Below are 21,868 nucleotides of genomic sequence, written 5' to 3' on the forward strand. Positions count from 1 at the left end.
AATCATGAAATGGATAATTTATGGACGATAGCCAAAAAGAGCTCCCGTTTTATTCAAGAACTTGTTTATTTTCATTTAATCCGATAAATAAATTTGTTTACGGAAAAATGGATACTCTTTTCTTATAATAAAGGAGAGCCATAAAGAGCATCACTTTTATTGTAAATCGAGTTTAATTTTTATATTATCCGATAAATATATTTATTTATGGGATAATTGGGTACTCTGTTATTATAATGCAGGAAGACCATAAAGAGCTGGTGTTTTACTACAAAGTTATACTTTACAGACTGGGACCACGATTTGGATTATCAAATTATGCAAAGAAAATTATGTCATTATTATATATATTTTTGTTATGCATTGTATAATTATACTAATATATTATATCACTATAAAGTATATTATACATTAATTAAAATTTTTTATAAATGTATATTATAAATACTGTTATAATATATATTTACATATTACTATTTAAATATATTTATAAATATATTTTATATGTGCATATAATTATAATATATATGTGTATATAGTAATATAAAATTAAAGATTAGCATAATTATATAACAATGATTTATATATGTATAATAATTAATTAATTAAGTCGACAAAATTATTCAGCAATTTTCTTTGGATAATTTCATAAATCAAATCGTGGTCTATTCATCGTAGTATCACATTGTCTTAAAAGACAAGCTCTTTATGACTTTCCTCCATTATAAGAACAGAGTACCCTTTTTTCCATAAGTAAATTTTTTTGCAGTATCTAATCAACCACCATTTCGTTTGTACTTAGTAAACTTCTCACTTCACTACAGTATCTGTCACGTACATCACTGCTGAGGAGTTCCCTCTTTACCTTCTAACTATCATCCTTTATTCTTACATTTCATACACGTTTGTCTACAACGGCGTTTTGTCGAGAAAAAGTCAGAACATACAAGGGCCAACATAAGCTATTTATGTTTTCATACCAGTAATATTAAGAGAGTAAGAAGTAGCGGTCAATTCAGTTGGCAAACATAAAAAAAGCGTAACGGTTAGTGTTGTCAACATTCAATCTTACACACTAACGATATGGCAGGGCAGCACAAATTGCTCGAATTTCTTCATCGCAAGCGCACCCTTCACACGTACTCTCCTCCACTTCATCGGCATCCATAGGCCATGAAGATGTTTTCCTCTCATGTGTCATGGCACAACAAATGGGCGTTGGGTTTAGAAACACAGGATTCTTGACCCATATCATCCTCAGCAGCGCTCGCAAATTCTGACGGCAAAGATTCACTCTGCCTTTAAGAATTCTGGATTTCATGAGCAGTCTCATACCTTTGCGCTTTAACTCGTCCCCACCAACAAAGATGTAAATTATTCCCAACGCATATGCAGCATCGGCATGGCCTGAATTAGCAGCTTCTTCCAGGTTTTCCAATGCTGAGTCCTCGTGCTTATCCGAAAAAAAATCAACCTAAGCAGTTCCAAGGTTGATATTACAGTCTTGCGAAATGTATGACTAACGAAAAAGTTTAAAAGTGCAGGCAGAACAGTGGCGGCGAGACAACAGTTATTTACTGGGGCCCAAAGCTGCAGTAACCTGTTGTAGGCCAATCTTTTGGGTGAAGTGTGCTGACCAAAATCACATTGAAGTTCAAATGAAAGAGATGATGTGAGCTTGGTGTAGAAATTTTGTAACTCACGTATGGTTATGGAATGTTAGTTCATTACTATTCCATTTAAAATATTACCGAATTTTCCCATAACTATTGCGTCTTACGTTCCAAAGCAACCCAACTTACTACTCCTTTTCGGTACAAGGCTTCTGGATTTTTGCTTTGTCTGCACTTCTTCAAGAACCTCGACACTTTGTGATTTTTTTGCCACGGAACGATTTCAAACCTGTCGAGGGACACCCGCTGGTAAATGTTCTTTGCGTCGGAAACTTCGTTGAACAACTTACAGCTACAAAATAATAGAAATGATCCATTACGCCTAAAATACGCCTCTTCCAGTTTGTATCATCCATAGCAGAACGAACCACAGTTTTGCCCGAAAAAGATCAGTGGATGAAGAAGACGCGACACGTGCAAGCACCTCGGATAGCACCTCGGTCGGAAGGGAGAGGATGGAGGTTCCTGAACTCCGTTTTTGTGCGTTGGCCATGACCGGTTAACTCCTTTTACTGGGCACAGTTTAGTGAATCCCTGAAAGCCCCAAGAATGGAGTAAACTTCAAACAAAAACTACTTCCTCATAAAATCCAAAAATGATAGATCAGGTGTAATATCCCACTGTTTCTGGACATCCGACTAACCTTAGCGTTCGTTCGAACAGAAATGGGAAAGTGGCGACTTCTCCTGCAAACGACGCAACATTCTGTCGTCAAAAAACTGTCATCCGTAACATTTTTTTCAAACCAACCAACGTATGTGTCAATACGGTCAATTCATTAGAACCGTAACAATACACCGATAGCAAGGGAAGATGAACAGTCATGCACTACACGTACATCGTAAATTTAACGGCGTTAATCGCATAGCAAAGGAGGTTCCACAGTGATAAACAGGGAGGGTTAGTTCGTACCTGTGGTCGTCAACCAACTCGTAGAAGCCGGTAGCACAGACTTTGCAGACAGGTCGGGCGGGGTAAATGGCAACCAAAAGGTCGCGTCCTTCAAACTTGTCCAGACTCACTCATCGTATGCTGCCACGAACGTCGTAACCCGAACCCATTCATTGAGAAGACGCAGAAAGAGCCGGTGTTCACAAATGTTTGGGTAAATGCCATAAAGAGCTGGTGTTTTTCCTCTGTAACGCTCGAAATTCCACACTTTGGGTGGGGAAAGCTTTAACCGAAACTGTACAGTGTGTTTACACAACAATGGAGCTTTTGATGGGCTAAATCGGAAAAACGATGAGAAGTTCAGGAAAGACAAGCTTTTTGTGGGATAATTGATGAGGCGGGGACGGGCGTCGAGGGGGAGGCAAACCCGATTTACATATTCGAAAATCAACCCGTTTCGGTATTGGAGCGTGTATTCGAATCGGGTTATGCGGAAGCCAAATTACTTTGGCAGCAGATTACAATCTATTGATAATAACAAATGTAAATATGTTTTTATATAATTTATTAATATTATATACACATATATTATAAGGGATACCCTCAGAAACCTCCCCCGAATTACCTTATGGAAAAATCATGAAAGGGATAATTTATGGACGATAGCCAAAAAGAGCTCCCGTTTTATTCAAGAACTTGTTTATTTTCATTTAATCCGATAAATAAATTTGTTTACGAAAAAATGGGTACTCTTTTCTTATAATAAAGGAGAGCCATAAAGAGCATCACTTTTATTGTAAATCGAGTTTAATTTTTATATTATCCGATAAATATATTTATTTATGAAAAAAAGGGTACTCTGTTATTATAATGCAGGAAGACCATAAAGAGCTGGTCTTTTACTACAAAGTGATATTTTATAGACTGGGACCACGATTTGGTGAGGCTTTTCCAGCAGTATTACTTATGTTATAAAACTAATAAAATTAAATACTATAATTGAATTGAAAACATACTAGGTTACATTTTAGCCCCTACTAAACCCTTTTTCCCTATAAAACTTTCGGTATGTTTCCAAAAATAAATCTGAAACTTAACGTACTACAAAACATGCCACTTCATTTTTAAGAGCTGGTATAGTATGCGTTGTTTGTTCAAATTTTGGTAAACCGTCATATAATTAATGTTATGTCAAATAAAAACCATACTAGTTCTGTCTTGGCCGGTAGTTGCTGCTATAAAGAGCTAGTATGTTGCCCAAAAAAATTTGGTTCAAAACATACTAGTTTTCCGCCGTCCGCTATTTAACCAATATTTCCTATAAATAGCAGGTATGTTTCCCATAAAAAGATGGTACAATGTTTGCCATATAGAGCTGGTATGTCATGCGCAATTTCGTTTTCTTATTTTAACTTTCGCATATTCAATTTATGTTAAATACATAAATTTAACTTTCAAAAATTGGCGCCAAATTACTTCTTCTATTGCCGCCTAGCAGTAATAATTTTTTAATCACCTTCATTACATATTAAATTTCTGTTATTGTCGTTAAATGTAATTACCAACCAGCTTTTGGAATTGTCAATTAGTTTACGTGATGTAAATTTAAAAGCTGATATACTAATATTCGTTTTGCATAGGTTTCCTCTATTACGACTTTCTTCCATTTAATTAGTTCTCTCTCTCTTGCATTTAATTAGTTTAATTACTTACTTATTTTATGTTAAATAGATAACCTACTAGTTCACTTAAAATTTGTGAAACTCGGCATTTTTCCTGGCACATCTAGTGCTTACAAATTTTTTTTTTTTGTACTTATAACCCCTCAACTTTAGTAATCATTATAATAATTTATTCTTCTTTCAATCTTCTACCAATACAAGGACCAAAGGGGCATCCATGGAATAAAAATACCTTCTCACACATGAAAATAATATTGTTATCAGATTTGGACTGCGTTGTTACCAAAAAATGCAATAGAGTAAGGGAGGTCAGTGAAATTTCTGTTAAATGGGATGGGATGCCAGTGAAATTTAAATCAACCTCAGGGGAGGATAGTGAGATTATTCATATTTATTGTAATAGTTCCGAAACATCAACTATACATGTGATGGGAGACTCCAAGTACTCAACCAAGCAATAACCTCATCCACACCCAAATAAGCAAACAAATGTGTTGACTACTGTTGGCGAAAACCTATTCCCTCCAACCCCCAAATTCTTGTTAAAGCCGCTGTCCGTCGACACCGTGGGAGCGCCCTGTCCTTGTGTTTGGCAGAGATAAAGTTAGGCGGTGTCGCGGAGGAGATTAACCTTTGCGAATGGCTTCTTCGTCTTCAGCCGGGTCGGTCAATAGCACGGTGTGGCCTACATTATATTGCAATTGTGGTCGAAGCTGTGCAGTTCGGGTTGTCTGGAAGTCTGAAGCAAACAGGGGGCGCCACTACTATCGCTGCGCTAACGCCCTGGTATGTTCTTCGTTAGAACTGTTTCTTCCATTAATTTCAGATTGCTAAGGTAGTTGTATTGCAGAGGCCCTGTCGAACGTTCATTGGCTGGTGTGATGAGTTTGCACGAGCAACGGGGTTTGAAGTTCCCGATATCGCCCCCCCGTCAAGTACCGCCCCCGTTTTTCCTAATACACCCGCGGCGGAGGTGTCTGCCATCATAGCTGAACTGAGAAGCATGCAAAGGAACGTGACCATCCTTAACATTGCTGTGGTAGCTGTGGTGGCGGTAGTCCTTCTTCTGGTTCTGAAACCGTGAATTAATGTGTTCGCGTTGATTGCATTCCCTCCAAACCCCCCCCCGGTACAGTACTAGACTATGGTGTCCGTAAGGATAGAATGGCCATTAAGGCTCGTTTACAGCCTCTTGTATTTGTGGTTGGCACTGCTGTGCTCCTTATGCCTTTTGTCCCTCCGTTGTCAACCGGTGGTTGCCGCATGTGCCAATGAGTTCGTCCAACCGGCGGAGTGTTACTGTTTAAATGGTGATTTTACGTTATATAACATACTAGGTTTCCGTATTTGGTTTATTTTGACATTCTGCATTATGTGGTTTTTCGGCATGCCCTGTTCCCTTTGTCCCACGAAATGTGTGTGCGGATGAGGTACTAGGGATCGTTGATTGATCGATGAACGTCATTAGTCAGTGGGATGGCAATCGCTGCGTTGTTAAATATGAACTTCAGCTTAGCCAGGCAACTAAACAAGCTGAAGGTTACGTACAACAAATTGGGATGTGGCACAGCATTGTTAGGTTAAATTGGAAAATTTGTGGAGTTGAACGACGAAACAAGTTCTTACTTATATATTTGGATCTAAGTACCATCGCTTACATATCCGACAAACGGTGCACTCCTAATTTTCAGGCCTTGCATATTATCATCCCCTGACCCCTACCCTTCATACGCTAACAATCAAAATCATGCATGGTACGCCCAACAACAGCAAGGGCCATGAACACACAACCACCCACCATCCAAATATGATCTTCAACAAAAAAATTAAAAGCACACCGCCGTACCTGCGAACCTTCACTCGAAACGCTCCACAATAAGACCAAACATAGGGTTTAAGGAGGCAACCGTGGTAGCTACCCTCAGAAAGCTGCGGTATTTTCTGCGCCGCACAGTGAGGACAAGGCTGTCAATAGCATCTCTGTCTTCAAACGTGATCTCTACAGCTGATGGATTCCAGCAAATGGTTGCGGTGTGAAGGTTGTCCGCAATGGCAACGTTGCGTGTCATACTAGCGGGGTACCCCTGGTCAGCCAGAAACCTTGTTACAGACCAGTCTTCAAAGTTAGCGCCGAAGAGGATCCAGACGTCGGTATGGAGCAGTGGTTTTAGACCCAGGAAATGTGCAACAAATTCCTCCTTGCCCGCAAACCATGCATTGTAGGTCATGATGTAAAACGCCTTCAGGTTCTGCATAAGGGGGAGTGGACGGCGGCGCCACTTGACCAGCGACCGGAATACTTCCTCGTTCGCAATGGGGTTGCGAACGGGGATGCAAGACACCAGCATCGACTGTGGAAACTCCGCTCCGGGAAACCTATCTAACCGAACCAGGGCTTCCTCAACTATCCACTTCACTCCAATGTGGTGAAGTGGTAACACCTCATCTTGAAAGTAGCCGACCATGCCTCCGTTGTTGAGGACATGTATTTGAGGAAATCGTCCAAGTGCCATGAGTCAGTCTGGAAAACGATTTTGGTACGACGAGCCTGGTCGGTTCAGGGGTTAGAAAATGCAGAACGAAGCTATTCTTTCGTCTAGTTACGTCTTACAGGTGGTGAACAACTTAAGCGGCCCCTTTATAGCGAAGGCTGTTGTTCGAAACCAATGCGGAAGTCAATGGGCATGCAAGGAAGAAGTTTAGTTTCGGGAAGCTCTTATAGGAGGAGATATGGATGACGGACCTGGGTTTAAATGGAGGAGCTTGCAGTGCATGGATTGAGTGGTTAAGAGCGGTTTGACCCCTCTCAGGCATCCTTTTGCGGACCACGGTTAACCAACCTAACTTGGGTTAGTGCGATAATAAGTCACAGCTGGCACTGCATCTAAATTTTTATTTGGGAAAATTAGAAGAACCAAATGGCATGCATATTTCTGAATTGCACTACTCCGCTGTAGAAGACCAGCTGTGGACGGGTTCGGCAGGAATATGACAACAGAGTACCGATTTCCGTAGACAGACATTTTTTTCCTAATACAATAATAACAATGATTTTTTCCAATAAAATACCAGCCTTTTATGTGTTTCCGTCATTACAACAACAGGCTACCCATTTTCCCCCTTTTAGCTGTGGGTCGAATAACAATGCAACCATTTTCGAAGAAATGACCAACTGTTTACGGCATTCCTCCATTACAACCAATTACATACCCATTGTTCCATACACAACTTAATTTAAGAGATAAAACACAGATAATAGGTTTTCTAAATAAAACACCACCTATTCGGGGGTTAATCCTCCGTTATAAGATCACGGTACTCATACACCACCAAATAACTTTCACATACACCGACTGAATTAAAAACGGGGTGGATTGGGTTTTTTTCTAAATTTTTTTCCATTAATTAGTTTTTAATATAATTTTTGGATTTTTCCTTTACAAATAATAGTAATAGTTTAATGGTATGTGGACCTTGATTTTCCTTCATATTTTTGAACTATTCTAGACCATATTATTTTTCTTTTAAAGTATTCATTTGAATTCTAGGCCTGGGATTGTATTGAAAATGAAAATAATATTTTTACATCTTTTTATATTGTGCTACAGAATAATTAATAAAATATATATACATACGTATATATGTATACATATACAGAAAATTTAAAATACGTGATGCCTAAACTATTCAAGATTTTCAGTTTTGATTATTAATCTTTTTCTTTAGATATAATGCTCATTCAATTAATACAAACCTATACACAAAATAAACCCGACAGTTATAAGATGACGGTACTCATACACCACCAAATTATGTATTTGACTTATAAAGTAACCCTTGTCCACTTCAACATAGGGTTTTCTTGGGTTTGCTCCATTGTAATCGGAGTACCCATTTTTAGGTATCAAAGCGAGTCTACTTCAATTCACGTAAACAAATACTGGCGCCAAGATTTTTAGCTCGGTTGGCGGGGTTAGTCCCGAAGATGACAAGACTGGCGGCAGACTGGCGCCAGTCTTGCTTATAGCACAAGAATTACAGCCTCGTGGACGGATGGACAGATATGTGAGCGGTCATTTCATTGCTGGTGGCCCACATTTCATTTCGTTGCCGGTGGCCCACCTTCCACTGTGAATTCCAATGTGAATTCCAATGTGAGAAGTAAAGCTACTAGATTTCGTCAAGCTTCTTGGGTTTCGTCAAGAAAATGTCCGAAAAAAAAAGTAAAGCTACTACATTTCTTTCTTGTCCTTGGACAAAAAGCACTGGTTGGAGGTCTCAAAAAGAATTATAAGGAATGTGTATATGACATTTTACAACTGGTGATGTCCTTACTTGTTTTCTTCTAATTTTTTATTTTGAATTTTACAAAAAATTTATTTTGAGCAATACAAACGAATCAAGTTCAACCTTTCGGACTAAAACAAACCAATGTATTTCTAATTTCAAAGGATAATTTTAGAAACCGTTAGCCAATTTTGGCGAATGATTTTTCTTGAATCCTTGGAAAATTATATGGCACTTTTTACTTTGACACCGACTGAATTAAAAACGGGGTGGATTGGGTTTTTTCTAAATATTTTCTAATAATATATAAATAAATATTTTTTCTTATACAACTATCAAAACAAATAAATTGATTCTAAATTTTTATTTGGGATTATTTCATAAACCAAATCCTGGTCACTTTCCGTAAAGTATCACTTTCCCATTAAAGGCTAGCTCTTTATGGCTTTTCTCCATTATAAGAACATAGTACTTATTTTTGCATAATTAAATTATCTTGTCAAATAAAATAAAAATAAATCAATTTTCTTATAAAAGACTAGCTCTTTATGGCTTTCCTCCATTATAAGAATAGAGTACCCATTTTCTCATAAATAAAAATATTTATCAAATAAAATAAAAATAAATCTATTTTTCAATAAAAGACCAACTTTTTATAGCTTTCCTCCATTATCAGAATAGAGTACCCATTTTTTCATAAATAAATTTATTTATCGGATAAAATTAAAATAAATCCGTTTTTTAATAATAGATCAGCTCTTTATGACTTTCCTCTATTTTAAGAACAGAGTACCCATTTTTTGTTAGAAAAATTTATTTATCAGACAGAATAAAAATAAACCCATGTTTTCAATAAAACATCAGACTTTTATGACTTTCCTCTATTATAAGAATAAGAATAGAGTACTCATTTTGAAGGCAAAAAGTAATTTGTTTATCGGATAAAATAAACATAAACTCATTAATGTCAATATTGAGATATAGCAAAATGCTGGCCCACCTCTCAATGTGATTTTCAATGGGATAAGATTTGCACAGTACATATAGCAAATTGTCATAGCCCCTGTTCCTTCACATGTTACTATCAGACGGTAATTGTCATGGATTGCTTACAACTTATTCCCTCCAAACCTTTTCTTATAATGGAGTTTCTGATTTTATCCAAGTAATAAATTATTTCAGGGGAAAAAGGAAAAATAGAAAATTTATGGAGGAAAGTCACAAAGACCTGGTGTTTTATTGAAAACCATCGACCCCTTACCAAAGACGATCAAATATAGCAGGTATGATTTTCTTGCAAGAAACTTGCCGAAAGCAACTTTGTGACTGTAGTTGCTAATTTTTTTTTCAACCACTTTTTAAGCAAGAGGTATCATCATTAATGTCAATATTGAGATATAGCAAAATTTGTATACCAAATAACAAACCAATTTGTCATTACAAATACAAAACGAGCAATAATATATTACAACCAATACTATCAACACTACAGATTATAAATCAAATGAAAATGACATTTTACATTTCTGTTGGTCAGAAACTTTTACTGAATATCAAATTTTGGTTCAAGACTATTAAAAGGACCGGTTACCTGAGCTGGGTGATGGTGTTTCATGTCTTCTCGAGGTCTACTAACAATGTCTTGTTCATTCCTCCAAGATGATGATTGACGAGCCTGATGGTGATGCTGCATCCCCTCAAGTTGAAGAAAGTGGGACTCTCATGATTGTTCAAATGAAATGCTGCTTTGTTTTCTCAGCTTATGCAGTCTCATATTTAGTTTAAATTAATGTGGGGATGGAGAATTTCATAAATCCTTGCTATTATTTTAAGGTAAACATACCGCAGCAACATCCTTATTTTAACCATCAATAAGTTATGACAGATGTAAAAAATTATAGTTACGAAAATTTTAGCTTATGCAGAGTTTATTTTTTAAAATGCCCATAAATGCAATGACCATCATAAGTGTTATTTCAATGTAGATATATTGGACCCAACTTCTTGAGCCCGCCATCACGAACCTCCCGTACAAGCTTATGCTTTGCAAAATAACACTTTGCTACCAAATCCCCTTCATATCTTGACTTATACTACAAATTACAACAAAGACATGCAATCAAAATTAACGAAATCATAAGCAATCCAATAAAACAAGTTTCTAAAATCTCCCAGGTCCCAATTCGCAGAATAGTTGCTGGAAAATTTGAAGCCTTGAGCTTCTCAGACGAACCAGAAGCAGCGGCCCCTTTAAGCTCTTTTTTACTTCAACTTGCACCCTTAGGTGAATTAGCTTGAGAAAGCCTCATTTGGATCAATTCCAAAAGGGAAGGGCTTTTCCTCAGCCTCAATCCCAATGGACTCGGCTAGTTTATCTCCTTATACTGATCCGGCTGTACCACCGGAAAGCCACCCACTTCCCCACTTCCCCACTTCCCTGCTGCTACAGCCAAACCCCCCTGAAAGTACATCAGAAATTGAACTTTCCAATCATACAGACAAGACCACATCGAATAAAATCAGGAAAAAAAAACCCAAAATTCACGACTCTCCGTCCACCAAATTTTTGGTGAGGTATTGTCCTTTTCCTTGCTATAATACAGGTGGTAAGAGCGTCAAGCTCTCCCTTTGTCCCCTAAAGTTGTTGTCGCTAATACCCTTTTTGGTTGTAGTGAAGGGAGGAAAACCATAAAAAACTGGTGTTTTATTGAAAAATATATTTAGTTTTTCATCCGATAAATAAATTCATTTATGAAAAAATGGATACTCTGTTCTTATAATAGATGAAAACTATAAAGAGCTTGTGTTTTATTGAAAAACAGGTTCATTTTTATATTATTCGATAAATAATATTTTTTTTTTGAAAAATGGGTACTATATTAATATAATGGAGGAAAGTCATAAAGAACTGGTTTTTTATTGAAAAAATAGTTTATTTTTATTTTATGCGATAAAAAAATTTGTTTATGGCAAAATGGATACTCTAACCAGCATAAGGGAGGGAAGCCATAAAGAGCTGATGTTTTATTGAGAAACGGGTTCATTAAATTATTGTTGTCGATAAATAAATTTTTTTTATCCGATAAATAAATTTGTTTATGGTAAAATGGGTTCACGGTTCTTATAATAGAGGAAAGGTATAAAGAGTTAGGATTTTATTGAAAAATGGGTTTATTTTTATTGAAAAAAATCCACTTTATATAGTTCGTTGTGACAACCAGGCTTATCCCCACTTTTGTTTGAGTTTTGATTACAATGGATATAACCTATTCCCTCCAAACCCCAAATTTTGAATTATAACATTCAACCAAAACATGCTCAAACTCTCAGGCTCGGTCATACAAGGACAACTAGTGTGAATATCCGTGCTACGCACGGTACTTACATTATTAAAATAAATTAAAAAATTATACCATTTTAATTTCGAAAAAGTTAAAAAACTTCACCAACATAATTCAAATTTAAGATTTGTCTAACAATAGTTCAAAATATGACAAAAACTGTAAATCATTCAAGAATTGTGTTTTTGCAAAAGATGGATGTTAAAGTAATAATAATAATTTATATTAAAAAATGAATGATATATGGATAGAAATAAATGTAATTGCATGTTTTTTTATTTTAAAATGAAATACTTACCAGTATTATGCATTCGATTTGATAATCTTATATATATATGAATTATGAGAATATATATATGTATGTATATATGTGTGAGCGCGTGAATTAACTACCTTTGAATTAATTTTTATTTAAAAAATTATTTATTTTTAATGCCTTTATAATTTGTGAATGATTGTGAGAGTAAAATATATTATGACAATAAGATACGTTGAATTGTGAAAATTGTAATTTAAACAGGCTCCTATATTTTGGATATTTGACTTTCGTAGTTGCGAATTTCTTAAATTAACGGTTAGTTATTACTCTAAGTGATATGGTAAGTGTCAGTAATAAATGTGAGATGTGAATTGGAATTTGCAGATATCATTTTACAGGGGTGGTTATTATCCGTTAGTTAAAGTTTAGGAGTTTGAATTTTATGGGGTAGTGGAAAAAACATAAGGGAAATGTGGAAAAAATATAAGTATGATTATAGGATTTGTAGGGCCGGTTACATGATTAGTTAAGAGATAAATATTTTTTAATTAAAAAAATGCAAAATTCTATTCAAATAGCATTCAGACTTTTGATAATTTTTGAAGCTCCTTATCCAAAACCCCCCAGCAATACATTTAGATATAGATACTAAACGATAGTTATGATAGCGAAATAGTTTTTACCTGATATAACACGTTGTTGCACTTTTACCGATCATTTGATTTATTGTTGAACATATTCGCCTAAATAAAATAACACCTAAAATTATGGAAGTAAGTTTCCTATCTAAAATATTAAGTTAAGTGTAATAGATTAGTAACTTTTATACCTCAAAAGGTAAATTGGAATAAATATTAAACTTAATTTTTAAATAAATAGATTACTACTTGATATCCCAAACTTACATTTAAAAGAGTAAGTTTAGTTCAAATAACAGTAAGTTTTTATACATAAATAGTAATTCTTACTAATAACATGGCAATAAAAATGATTAAGGATCAAAATTTTCCATTTTTTGGAATGCATGTACAATTTTTACATTAAAACCTTATCTCAAAGTAGTATTACGAAGTTTATTTCAAATAATGATACGATGTTTTTATTAATGATTAAAACTTAGTACCTTAGTTAGTAAGCACTCATAATAAACCTTAGTAAGTTTAATTCAAGTAGTAGTAAGTTTTTATACATAAATAGTAATTATTACTGATAACATGGCAAATTTTATTAATAATCAAATAAATAGTAAGTTTATTTTCATGGTTTTAATTTTAGCAAATGATACCTTGGAAATAAAAAAAGTGCAAAATTAGACTTCAGAATCTTTAACTTATGTATTTGGTTCTATATGACTTACTCTTATCCTTTTTTATTGCCCATAATGATAGATAATGTAATTAGAGTTTGAGATGATTGTTAGGCAACTTCAAATGGACATGTCTAATATATTTGGCTAAAGAAGTTAATAATATTTTGTTGATTTGACTAGCTAAAACAGTTGCAGTTTTCAAAGGAATGCATTTGGTGGTGGAAGTTAGTATTGAGGCTTTTAGCTTAGAGTGTCACTATACAAAATATTATTAGAAAATTCTATTTTCAATAAGAAGACATAATTGCAATCAAACAAATTGTTGAATTTGAATTTGCATATGTAGATTTACAAATATGGCAATTCATGTTTTTATTTAAACTTGCTATACATATTCTATAACTACTTGGTTAGATAATGTTTTCATCTATTTGTAATGCTATTAGACATGATTTAAATGGATGGATTAACTCGCTATTTCTCTCAAAAAAGAAAGAAAAATATGCAAGTTTGTATTTTTTTGATTGATGTTGAAGCTGGTCACAGGTTTTTGTGCCTTTCTATATTTTTTCTAATTATTAAAATTTTTGAAACATTATGACAACTGTTTATTTAATTACAATTAAAACTATGCTGCTCTTAAACCCATCATGCACTCATAATGGATTTGCTTTGTTTTCTTTTTTGGTATCATTACGTACACATAATGTTGGTTACAAATCCTTTTTCCAAATCACAATAAATTGGGGTTAACATTACCGTCTGAAAGTTCTTTTCACAGCAAATTTTAATTGTTTTTATACTTAATATTTTTCCTATATTTCTATTCATTGTGCACTAAAACTGCCGGTGGTATGTATTTAACAAATGTTCTAGAGGGCCGTGCCTGTGCGTTGCACAGCCCGTGTCAACATAGTGTCATTGCAGTTCTGGCAACCCGTATTCGTTTATCGTCCGGACCATCCATTACGGGTGCTTTTCAATTTGCCCCTGTTCCTAACTTGGGGTTGCGGTTTCTGTTTATAAATTCAAATTATTTCATGGCAATCTGATCCAAATTTCCCCCTCGCTATAATGAAACGTTCGGAGACATTTCATTGCTTACGACGCGCAGGTTGGCCACAACACTGTTTCCTTAGTCGTCCAAGTAAAACTGAGAAGGGTATGTATGTCAAGGCCAATGAAATCATGCATAGCACACGCGCCGACCGTCACTGTAACACATTTTTCCCAATTTGCAACCCTAATTACCAGGTACAAGCCCATTGCACGCCCAACCTGGCGACAGCCGTCCAAAATGTCTAACAATTCAAATTTCTCGCGAAGAAAGACGCCTACGCACCTACAAGGCCGCAACACTTAACGGCAAAGCTGTTCATAATCGCGGGTGGGGTGACAGGGATTTTGTGATAACTAGAGCTGCGCCATCACAATATTCGGAATAAAATCCAACTCCAAAAAAGCCGTGCGATGGGCAGGCTCCATCGGTACCGTCCACCGGCTGATGAAGAACACTCGCAAGAACTGCTGCTTGATCGGAAAACCCACATATCACACATTTTCCTTGCACAGGGGGTACATGTTGCAGAATCAATGTCGACAATTACTTGTGCTTATTTTGCCCTAAGCCCTCATTTGGTTTATACTTATATATAACTGCCTGAATTGGTTCTACATTAATGCACAGGAAGTCTATTCAATTTATCCTAGAGGGTCGTCAGTCGAAGTTATGGAGTGGTGGAAGAGGCTGCCTCGTAAGGTGGCCGCGAAAGTTGTTACTGCTGGGTTTGGGGATTTTCTGAGCCACTTGCCCGTGGCCGATAGAGATAGGAAGTTGCCTGTCGCACTTGCGGAGCGATGGTGGGACTCAACAAACTCGTTCCACTTGCCTTTCGGAGAGATGACACTGACACCCTTGGACTTCACCTGTATAACCGGTGTTGCAGTGGGCGGGTTGGCCATTCCGTGGGATTACAATGTTAGGGAAAATGCCAATTACATCAACGAGCAATTGGGTTGGGTGCCAGCTTTTGCTTCTGCCGGTGCCATCAGAGTTACCGATATATTGTCATTCTACAAAGACAAGGCCATTGACGAGAACGACGACGTCCAGCTGGCACATCTAACTAGAGCTTTCTTTCTCTACATGCTTGGCCGCACTTTACTTAGCAACACGGCCGAAACAATTCACCTGTGCTGTCTGCCTGCGCTGGAGGACGTAGATCGTATAGGGGATTATAACTGGGGAGGGGCGGGGATGGCAACCTTGTACAGATTTATGTCCGCCGTCTCCCGACGCCGGACGAAAAGCCTTGGCGGCTACAGCTTCGTTTGGGAGGTAAGTCCAGAATTGCCTTCACTCTGTGTCAATTCGACATTACCCTGTTCCGTTAAATAAACTTTTCAGGCAGTTAGTGTTCATCTCCAACGCTGGATATAATTTGTACAACCTCGTGTAGGTGTGGGCTTATGAAATTCTTCAGTTAAGCCCGTATAAACTGAAACAGGACGAGAGGGACGTATTGCCCAAAATGTGGCGATGGCGCTCGTGTAATAGAGCCAGCCGACAATCACCGTCTACGGTCGAACATTTTCGCCGCGCAATTGACACCATTAACCCGGACAACGTTAGTTCCCGTACTTACGACATCTTACATTTTCTACCGCCTACGTGTTAACAGTTGTTATGAATTTGTTCCGCCTGTTCAACAAACCAATGTTACATCGCTTGTTAATTGTGTGTCATAGGTCAACTGGCTACCCTTCCCTGCAATGTCATTGCCTAGTCGGTATCTCAAATCCAAGGAACTAACTGCAACGAGATTGCTTTTGGATGGCCCCATGGGACGATTTTACTACCTGGGCGAGAGGGTTATTAGGCAGGTGTATGTGCAAAGCAACCTCCCCATCGGCCATCAGATATGTACAGCGCTGATACAATTTCGGGAAACACGCTACATAATGTGCTTCATGGACTGCCAATTGCAAGCCTATACCCAAATCCCCCTCCATATGCTACGTATGACGAGTTTGTGCGCAGCAGGCTAATGAAACCAATGACTTCCTCCACGTTGCCACCCAGTGGGAAGGAGTGCGTAATTCATATATGTGACCAGTTGCCACTAAGTGAGGCTACAACACCGTCACTGAAACATCCAATTAATTACCCTCCCTGGTCTGTGTTGTGCATACAAACTGATGGATCACTGCAGCAGGAGGGCATTCACAGAGTTGGTGGCGATGTAATAGGGTTGCCTCTTCCATGTGCTGTTGGTGATGTGGTATGGCATTCTTCGCCCTGTACTTCACTCGCCATTTAATTTTAGCAATTTGTGTAAAATTAATACAGCCATCTGTCTTGTTTCCGCTTAGGTGCCTAGACACTGGTACGAGGACCTGCTTGTTCAGTGCATGGGCCTCAGAAAGAAAGTCTTAGAAAAAAGTGCAGAAATATTTCGTTTGGCATCCAATGTGTCGGCCAACTCACAAGTGGTGGACCAAAGGCTACATCAAATACAGGTAATTTTGGAAAGTGCATTGAAGCTCCAAAAAGGGGCAGGGAAACGCTGCCTTCGCGGTGGAATTGGTGGCTGGGAATCCTGTCTTTCTAAGCGTCCGAACACAAGTGCTGGGACGGAGACATTTACGGAAGACCTTGGTAGAGGCAAAGCTCACGAATGTCAGGGAATTCATAATGCCAAAGACTGAGCACCCATGGCCTATAACCGCAAACAAGGTTGTGTAGCCGGAGGAATGAGCATGCAAACTAGTTGGGAGTCCCCAGCAACAAAGCCGAGCTGTGAGCAATCGCCACGTCTGTTGTGTACTTCTAATACAATTTAAAATTTGAACACCCAGCACGGAAAATGTTAACAGTTCACAGATAATTGGTAACGTTGAACTTGTTTCTCTAAATTTGTACTGTTTCACTGCTTCGATAGAAAATTTGTCACCGTCAATTTCCCACAACTAATTTATAGTCCTGTTCTTATTTTTCGTCTATCCAAGATTGTTCTTCACCTGCAATTGAAGTTTGCAGTGAAATATTTACAACAAAACAATTTAAATGCAAGTTGTTGTTACTATAAATCTATCATACTTACTGCATTACATTTTTCGGACTTATTTATATCATGACAGAAAAGCCTTTTGTATGAATGCAACTCCAACATTATATCATGAGTTCAAGTTTCCACACAGTTGTACAGTAATTAGTGTGTTCTACCTTCCACACAGTTGTACAGTAATTAGTGTGAGGGAGGCTGACGAAGCATTGCTACCTAAGTGGATTGTTCCAACAGGGTATACCAATTTTTGTTTAACTATGTCACCAAAAAAGCATCAGAGGTATCAAAGTTGTTCGGATGGAGTGTCAGTAAACATGTGGAATTTTTTCTACATGTTAATAGCAATTTAGATTACGAACATGACGCGGACATTGCATAATTGTTATAATAAGAAATTCATTAATCGTGTGCCAACAAGTTACGTAAAATAGTAAACTCCAATGGAAATGTACAAATGATGTAAAAAATATTAATCGTAACTGATAGTTATTGGCTAATTAAATATATTAGTACAAATGTATTCTTAAACTTATTCGAACTAATTAATAATTTCTATTAGTAGATATGTATAATTATTAGTATAATTCATAATATTAATTATATTGCATAAGTTAATATACATATATAATACATATATAATACCATTGTCATTGGTGCACTGAAGAGACGCATAAGCATTGTGAGCAATGAAAATAGATGGGGAGAAACAAAAGTTACTGTTCCTACACCAGAATGGAACGATGGGCAAAACAAAAGGCGTTGGGCCTTACGGTCATTGGTTAGGATAGCAAGGAGACGAAGAAACAGCCCATATTGTAAAAGCAATTTATAGCAGCAGTGTAAGGCACCAGTTTACAAAGCCTGGGCAACTGAAGATGATTCCCAAGTAGCCACTTCGGAAAACGTCTATCCCACGAAGAGATTTTGCGCAACATACGCTTCCACTTAATTTCCTATTTACAAAAAAGGACCGTAATACACAATTTGTCAACTACTTACTCTCTCCTATTAACCAAGTGCAGCAGCACTATTTGCTACAACAGTGCTTACGACGCAACCATGACAGTCATGCATCTTGTGATCCTTCTGTGCATGACGCCTTCGGTGGAACTACAGTGACTTACCCATCTAGACATAGCTAGCAACCTTCAATACTCTTGCACCTCTACTCACCAAAACCTGCCTTATTTATTGCGTAACTGCAAACCGAACCATCAAAACAGTTGTGCCTCATCTTTCTCCTGGACTTCTTTGTTGGTCACCTGTGTCCCTTCCACCGCTACCGCATGCTTGTGGTGCAAATGCTTGTCCTCTCCATTCGCCTGAGTCGCTCCACCCCGTACCAATTTCAATTGATTTTTCTAGCGATTCATCCAAACAATTTTCCATATGATCATCATGAACTGCTGTGTTGTGCGAATTCTTTTTGTATGGGCATGTTCGTTGGTTGTGGCCTGCCTGCAATCTTCAACCCATATATCACATGTCAAATCATTTGTGACTGCAAGTAACCACGTCAACTAAGCACATTGCTAACATTACACCACTTCAACTTTCTTGCACTGCCAATAACTTTGTATACTTTGTATGCACTTTCAATTATGTGTTTATTTGCTACTGTTCAAAAATACCCACATAATAATTATTACCTTCACTGTCCACTTCATGTATTTTATCAATTAACAAATTGCTTATAACTACGTATGCATTTTCGATAGTACCTGCAATGACCACACTTTCTTTTCTTCTTTGATTCTGCATGCTTGTGATCACCTTTACACCGGGACACCCTGGGATCTAACAGCCCGAATGTTCTTCTACTTCTATCGTTCATCACTCTTGAATCCATTGCAAATCCGTCTCCCCCATATCCACTTTCAATCCACTTCTCCTTTAGGTCCACAGAATGCTTGTCAAACATCTGCTGCAGATCATTAAACGCATCATCCATGTAGGATGCATAGTAACACATACTATTACAACTCGACTTTAAAGTGCCATATCTGGCCATTTGTGTCAGCTGTTCGTCTGCAACAAATGCTTTCATTCCATTATTAGTACTGTAAACTCCCTTTGTCCACCGCTTCGAAATGCATGCTTCTGGGATCCTGTTCATTCCTTCTACCACCATCACACGAAACATGTGAGCACAAGGAATCCCCTTTGACTCGAATTTCATGCAAGAGCAGATTAGCTTCTCCATTGACCTATCATAAACCACCCTCCAACTAATTTCGTGTCCACCATATTTCGAGTAATAATATGTACGACTCCCTCCATCCTCGCTCCAGCCCTCAGAAATTAGAAGTCCCTGCCTGTTCAAATGCTTCCTCACCATGAAGAACACATTCCTTGTAAACACCTCCGCTGTGCTCCCCTCTAATTCGGGCAGGATTGTGGTTAAGACTGGTTTTGTGTTTTCGCTTGTGTGAACTGCTTTGCTCTCAGTATGTCGAAGCCATGCTATTGCCGAATCAAAACTTCTAATGAATTCATATAGTCGCATTTTTTCATTCAAGTACTCATTCAAAAACGCATTCATTTTCTCACACCTTTGAGTGCTTCTCATACCTGCAAAAAAATGACCGCGTAAATAGGCCTCTGCCCATAACCTTCTCCTACGGTACAACTTCTTCACCCACTCATTCTCTACCACCCCACATTCATTAACTAACCTAGCCCAGCGATCCTCAAACTCAAGAGTGCTAAACTTTCTCGCCATCAGGTCATACAACCTGTTATTAAACTCCTCGCAGCGAATATTACTCCGTGCATTCCTATGCAAGTGCCACGAACATAGCCTGTGACAAGCATCCGGGAGAAGATTCTTTATCGCTCTTCGCATTGCACTGTCCCCATCTGTCATCACTGCTACTGGCTTTCTACCTTTCATAGCCTCTACAAATGTACTTAGCACCCATTCATATGTTTCAATCCTCTCATCTGATAACAGTGCACAGCCGAAAATAGTACTGTTCAAATGGTTGTTTACCCCTGCAAGTACAACTAGTGGCTTGCGGTATTTATTTGTTTTGTATGTTGTATCAAACACCAATACATCTCCAAATACACTGAAGTCCACACGAGATTTAGAATCTGCCCAAAACAACCTTGCCAATCTTCCTTCGTTATCTACATGATATTTATAAAAGAACATGTCATCGGCATCCTTCTTCGCTGCCAAGAACCCAAGTGCCCCTTCTGCATCGCCATTAAAAATATCTTTTCTACGTTCCTCGTCCATTCGGTTATACAGATCCTTAATGCAAAATCCCACGTTACTATACCCTCCGGCTTTGATAACAAAATGTTTCATTATCTAGCATATTCTGGCCCCAACCAACTTTAGACTTTTTGCCTGCGCATATTCTGCATCGCTCACTTTTCTATGCGACCTAAGGTGTTGCACACTTGCCTCTGATGCCAGCGGGTGATTGTGCTCCATAATGAAACGTGTCACCACATATTTTACCGATTATGTGTCATATTTCACGCGAAAGCAAGCCCCACACCCGGTCCTTGTGATTGCTTTTGCTTCTCTTTTCCGGTCTTCATAATTAAATCACTTTTCATTCCTATAACCTTCACAGCAACATACCCATTTTCTAAATCTTGAAATGCCATCTTCATCTCGTTTGGCATTACTTTTACGAATCCCAAATCCGCTTAGTTTCGTATACAAATTATAAAATTCCCCAGCTTCTTCTTCCGTGTCAAATGTTAATTTCATTACGTCATCCACGCCTATTGCGCCCACCAATTCATCTGCCTCCTCATCTTCGTGTCCTCCTATTGAACCACCGCTTTCTTCACTGCATGTGTCTCGGTCACACTCAGGTTCTTGGTTAAGGTCAAATGACATTAACCTGCCGCAACCATCCATCCCCATTTTTCCCTTCTCTGTTTCCTGCACCATGTCATGAGTTTTAAGCACCCCATCCTGCCCCATACTTACAACCCCTGTGTGGTTGTTCAATGCTTTTTCTAACCATGGTCGCTACACATTTTTTTTTCAGCCTCCCCATATGCTTTCGTTTGTAACATAAATACTGATCGTCTACTAATGGAACAAAACATATATACACGATCATTTCACTTAACAAACCATACTTTACCTCACAACTTTCACAAAATGCAGACGATAAACATTACTCTAACATTCATATACACAGTTTTTATAAGTGTGGCTGATGCAATTATATCAACCTTTAGCACAAAATACCACTATCGACATGCATTTTCATTAACACCAACAAACTCAACCTCTACTGTGTGTTTCTTTAATTCTTTTCACATAACCATGCGCAATGCAGTATGGGGGCCATTATCGATGTCCACACGGCCATCCAAATCACTCTA

At 37.7% G+C, this 21,868-nt stretch overlaps 2 protein-coding genes across 2 annotated transcripts; both read right to left on the bottom strand.

The window, feature by feature from the left end:
• Positions 1-1,075: 1,075 nt before the first annotated feature.
• On the bottom strand, positions 1,076-2,166 carry LOC113711325 (putative F-box protein At1g67623). The gene is made up of 3 exons (XM_027234489.1): positions 2,042-2,166; positions 1,803-1,965; positions 1,076-1,474 (listed from the first exon to the last, which is right to left on the bottom strand). The coding sequence occupies exons 1-3, from the start codon at positions 2,164-2,166 to the stop codon at positions 1,076-1,078; spliced, it is 687 nt and encodes a 228-aa protein (XP_027090290.1).
• A 16,573-nt stretch (positions 2,167-18,739) lies between these two features.
• On the bottom strand, positions 18,740-20,825 carry LOC113711327 (protein FAR1-RELATED SEQUENCE 5-like). The gene is made up of 2 exons (XM_027234491.2): positions 19,231-20,825; positions 18,740-18,974 (listed from the first exon to the last, which is right to left on the bottom strand). The coding sequence occupies exons 1-2, from the start codon at positions 20,823-20,825 to the stop codon at positions 18,740-18,742; spliced, it is 1,830 nt and encodes a 609-aa protein (XP_027090292.2).
• Positions 20,826-21,868: the final 1,043 nt, after the last annotated feature.

This window comes from Coffea arabica, chromosome 10e, assembly GCF_036785885.1.
Source record: "Coffea arabica cultivar ET-39 chromosome 10e, Coffea Arabica ET-39 HiFi, whole genome shotgun sequence".
NCBI classification, from domain to species: Eukaryota; Viridiplantae; Streptophyta; class Magnoliopsida; order Gentianales; family Rubiaceae; genus Coffea; species Coffea arabica.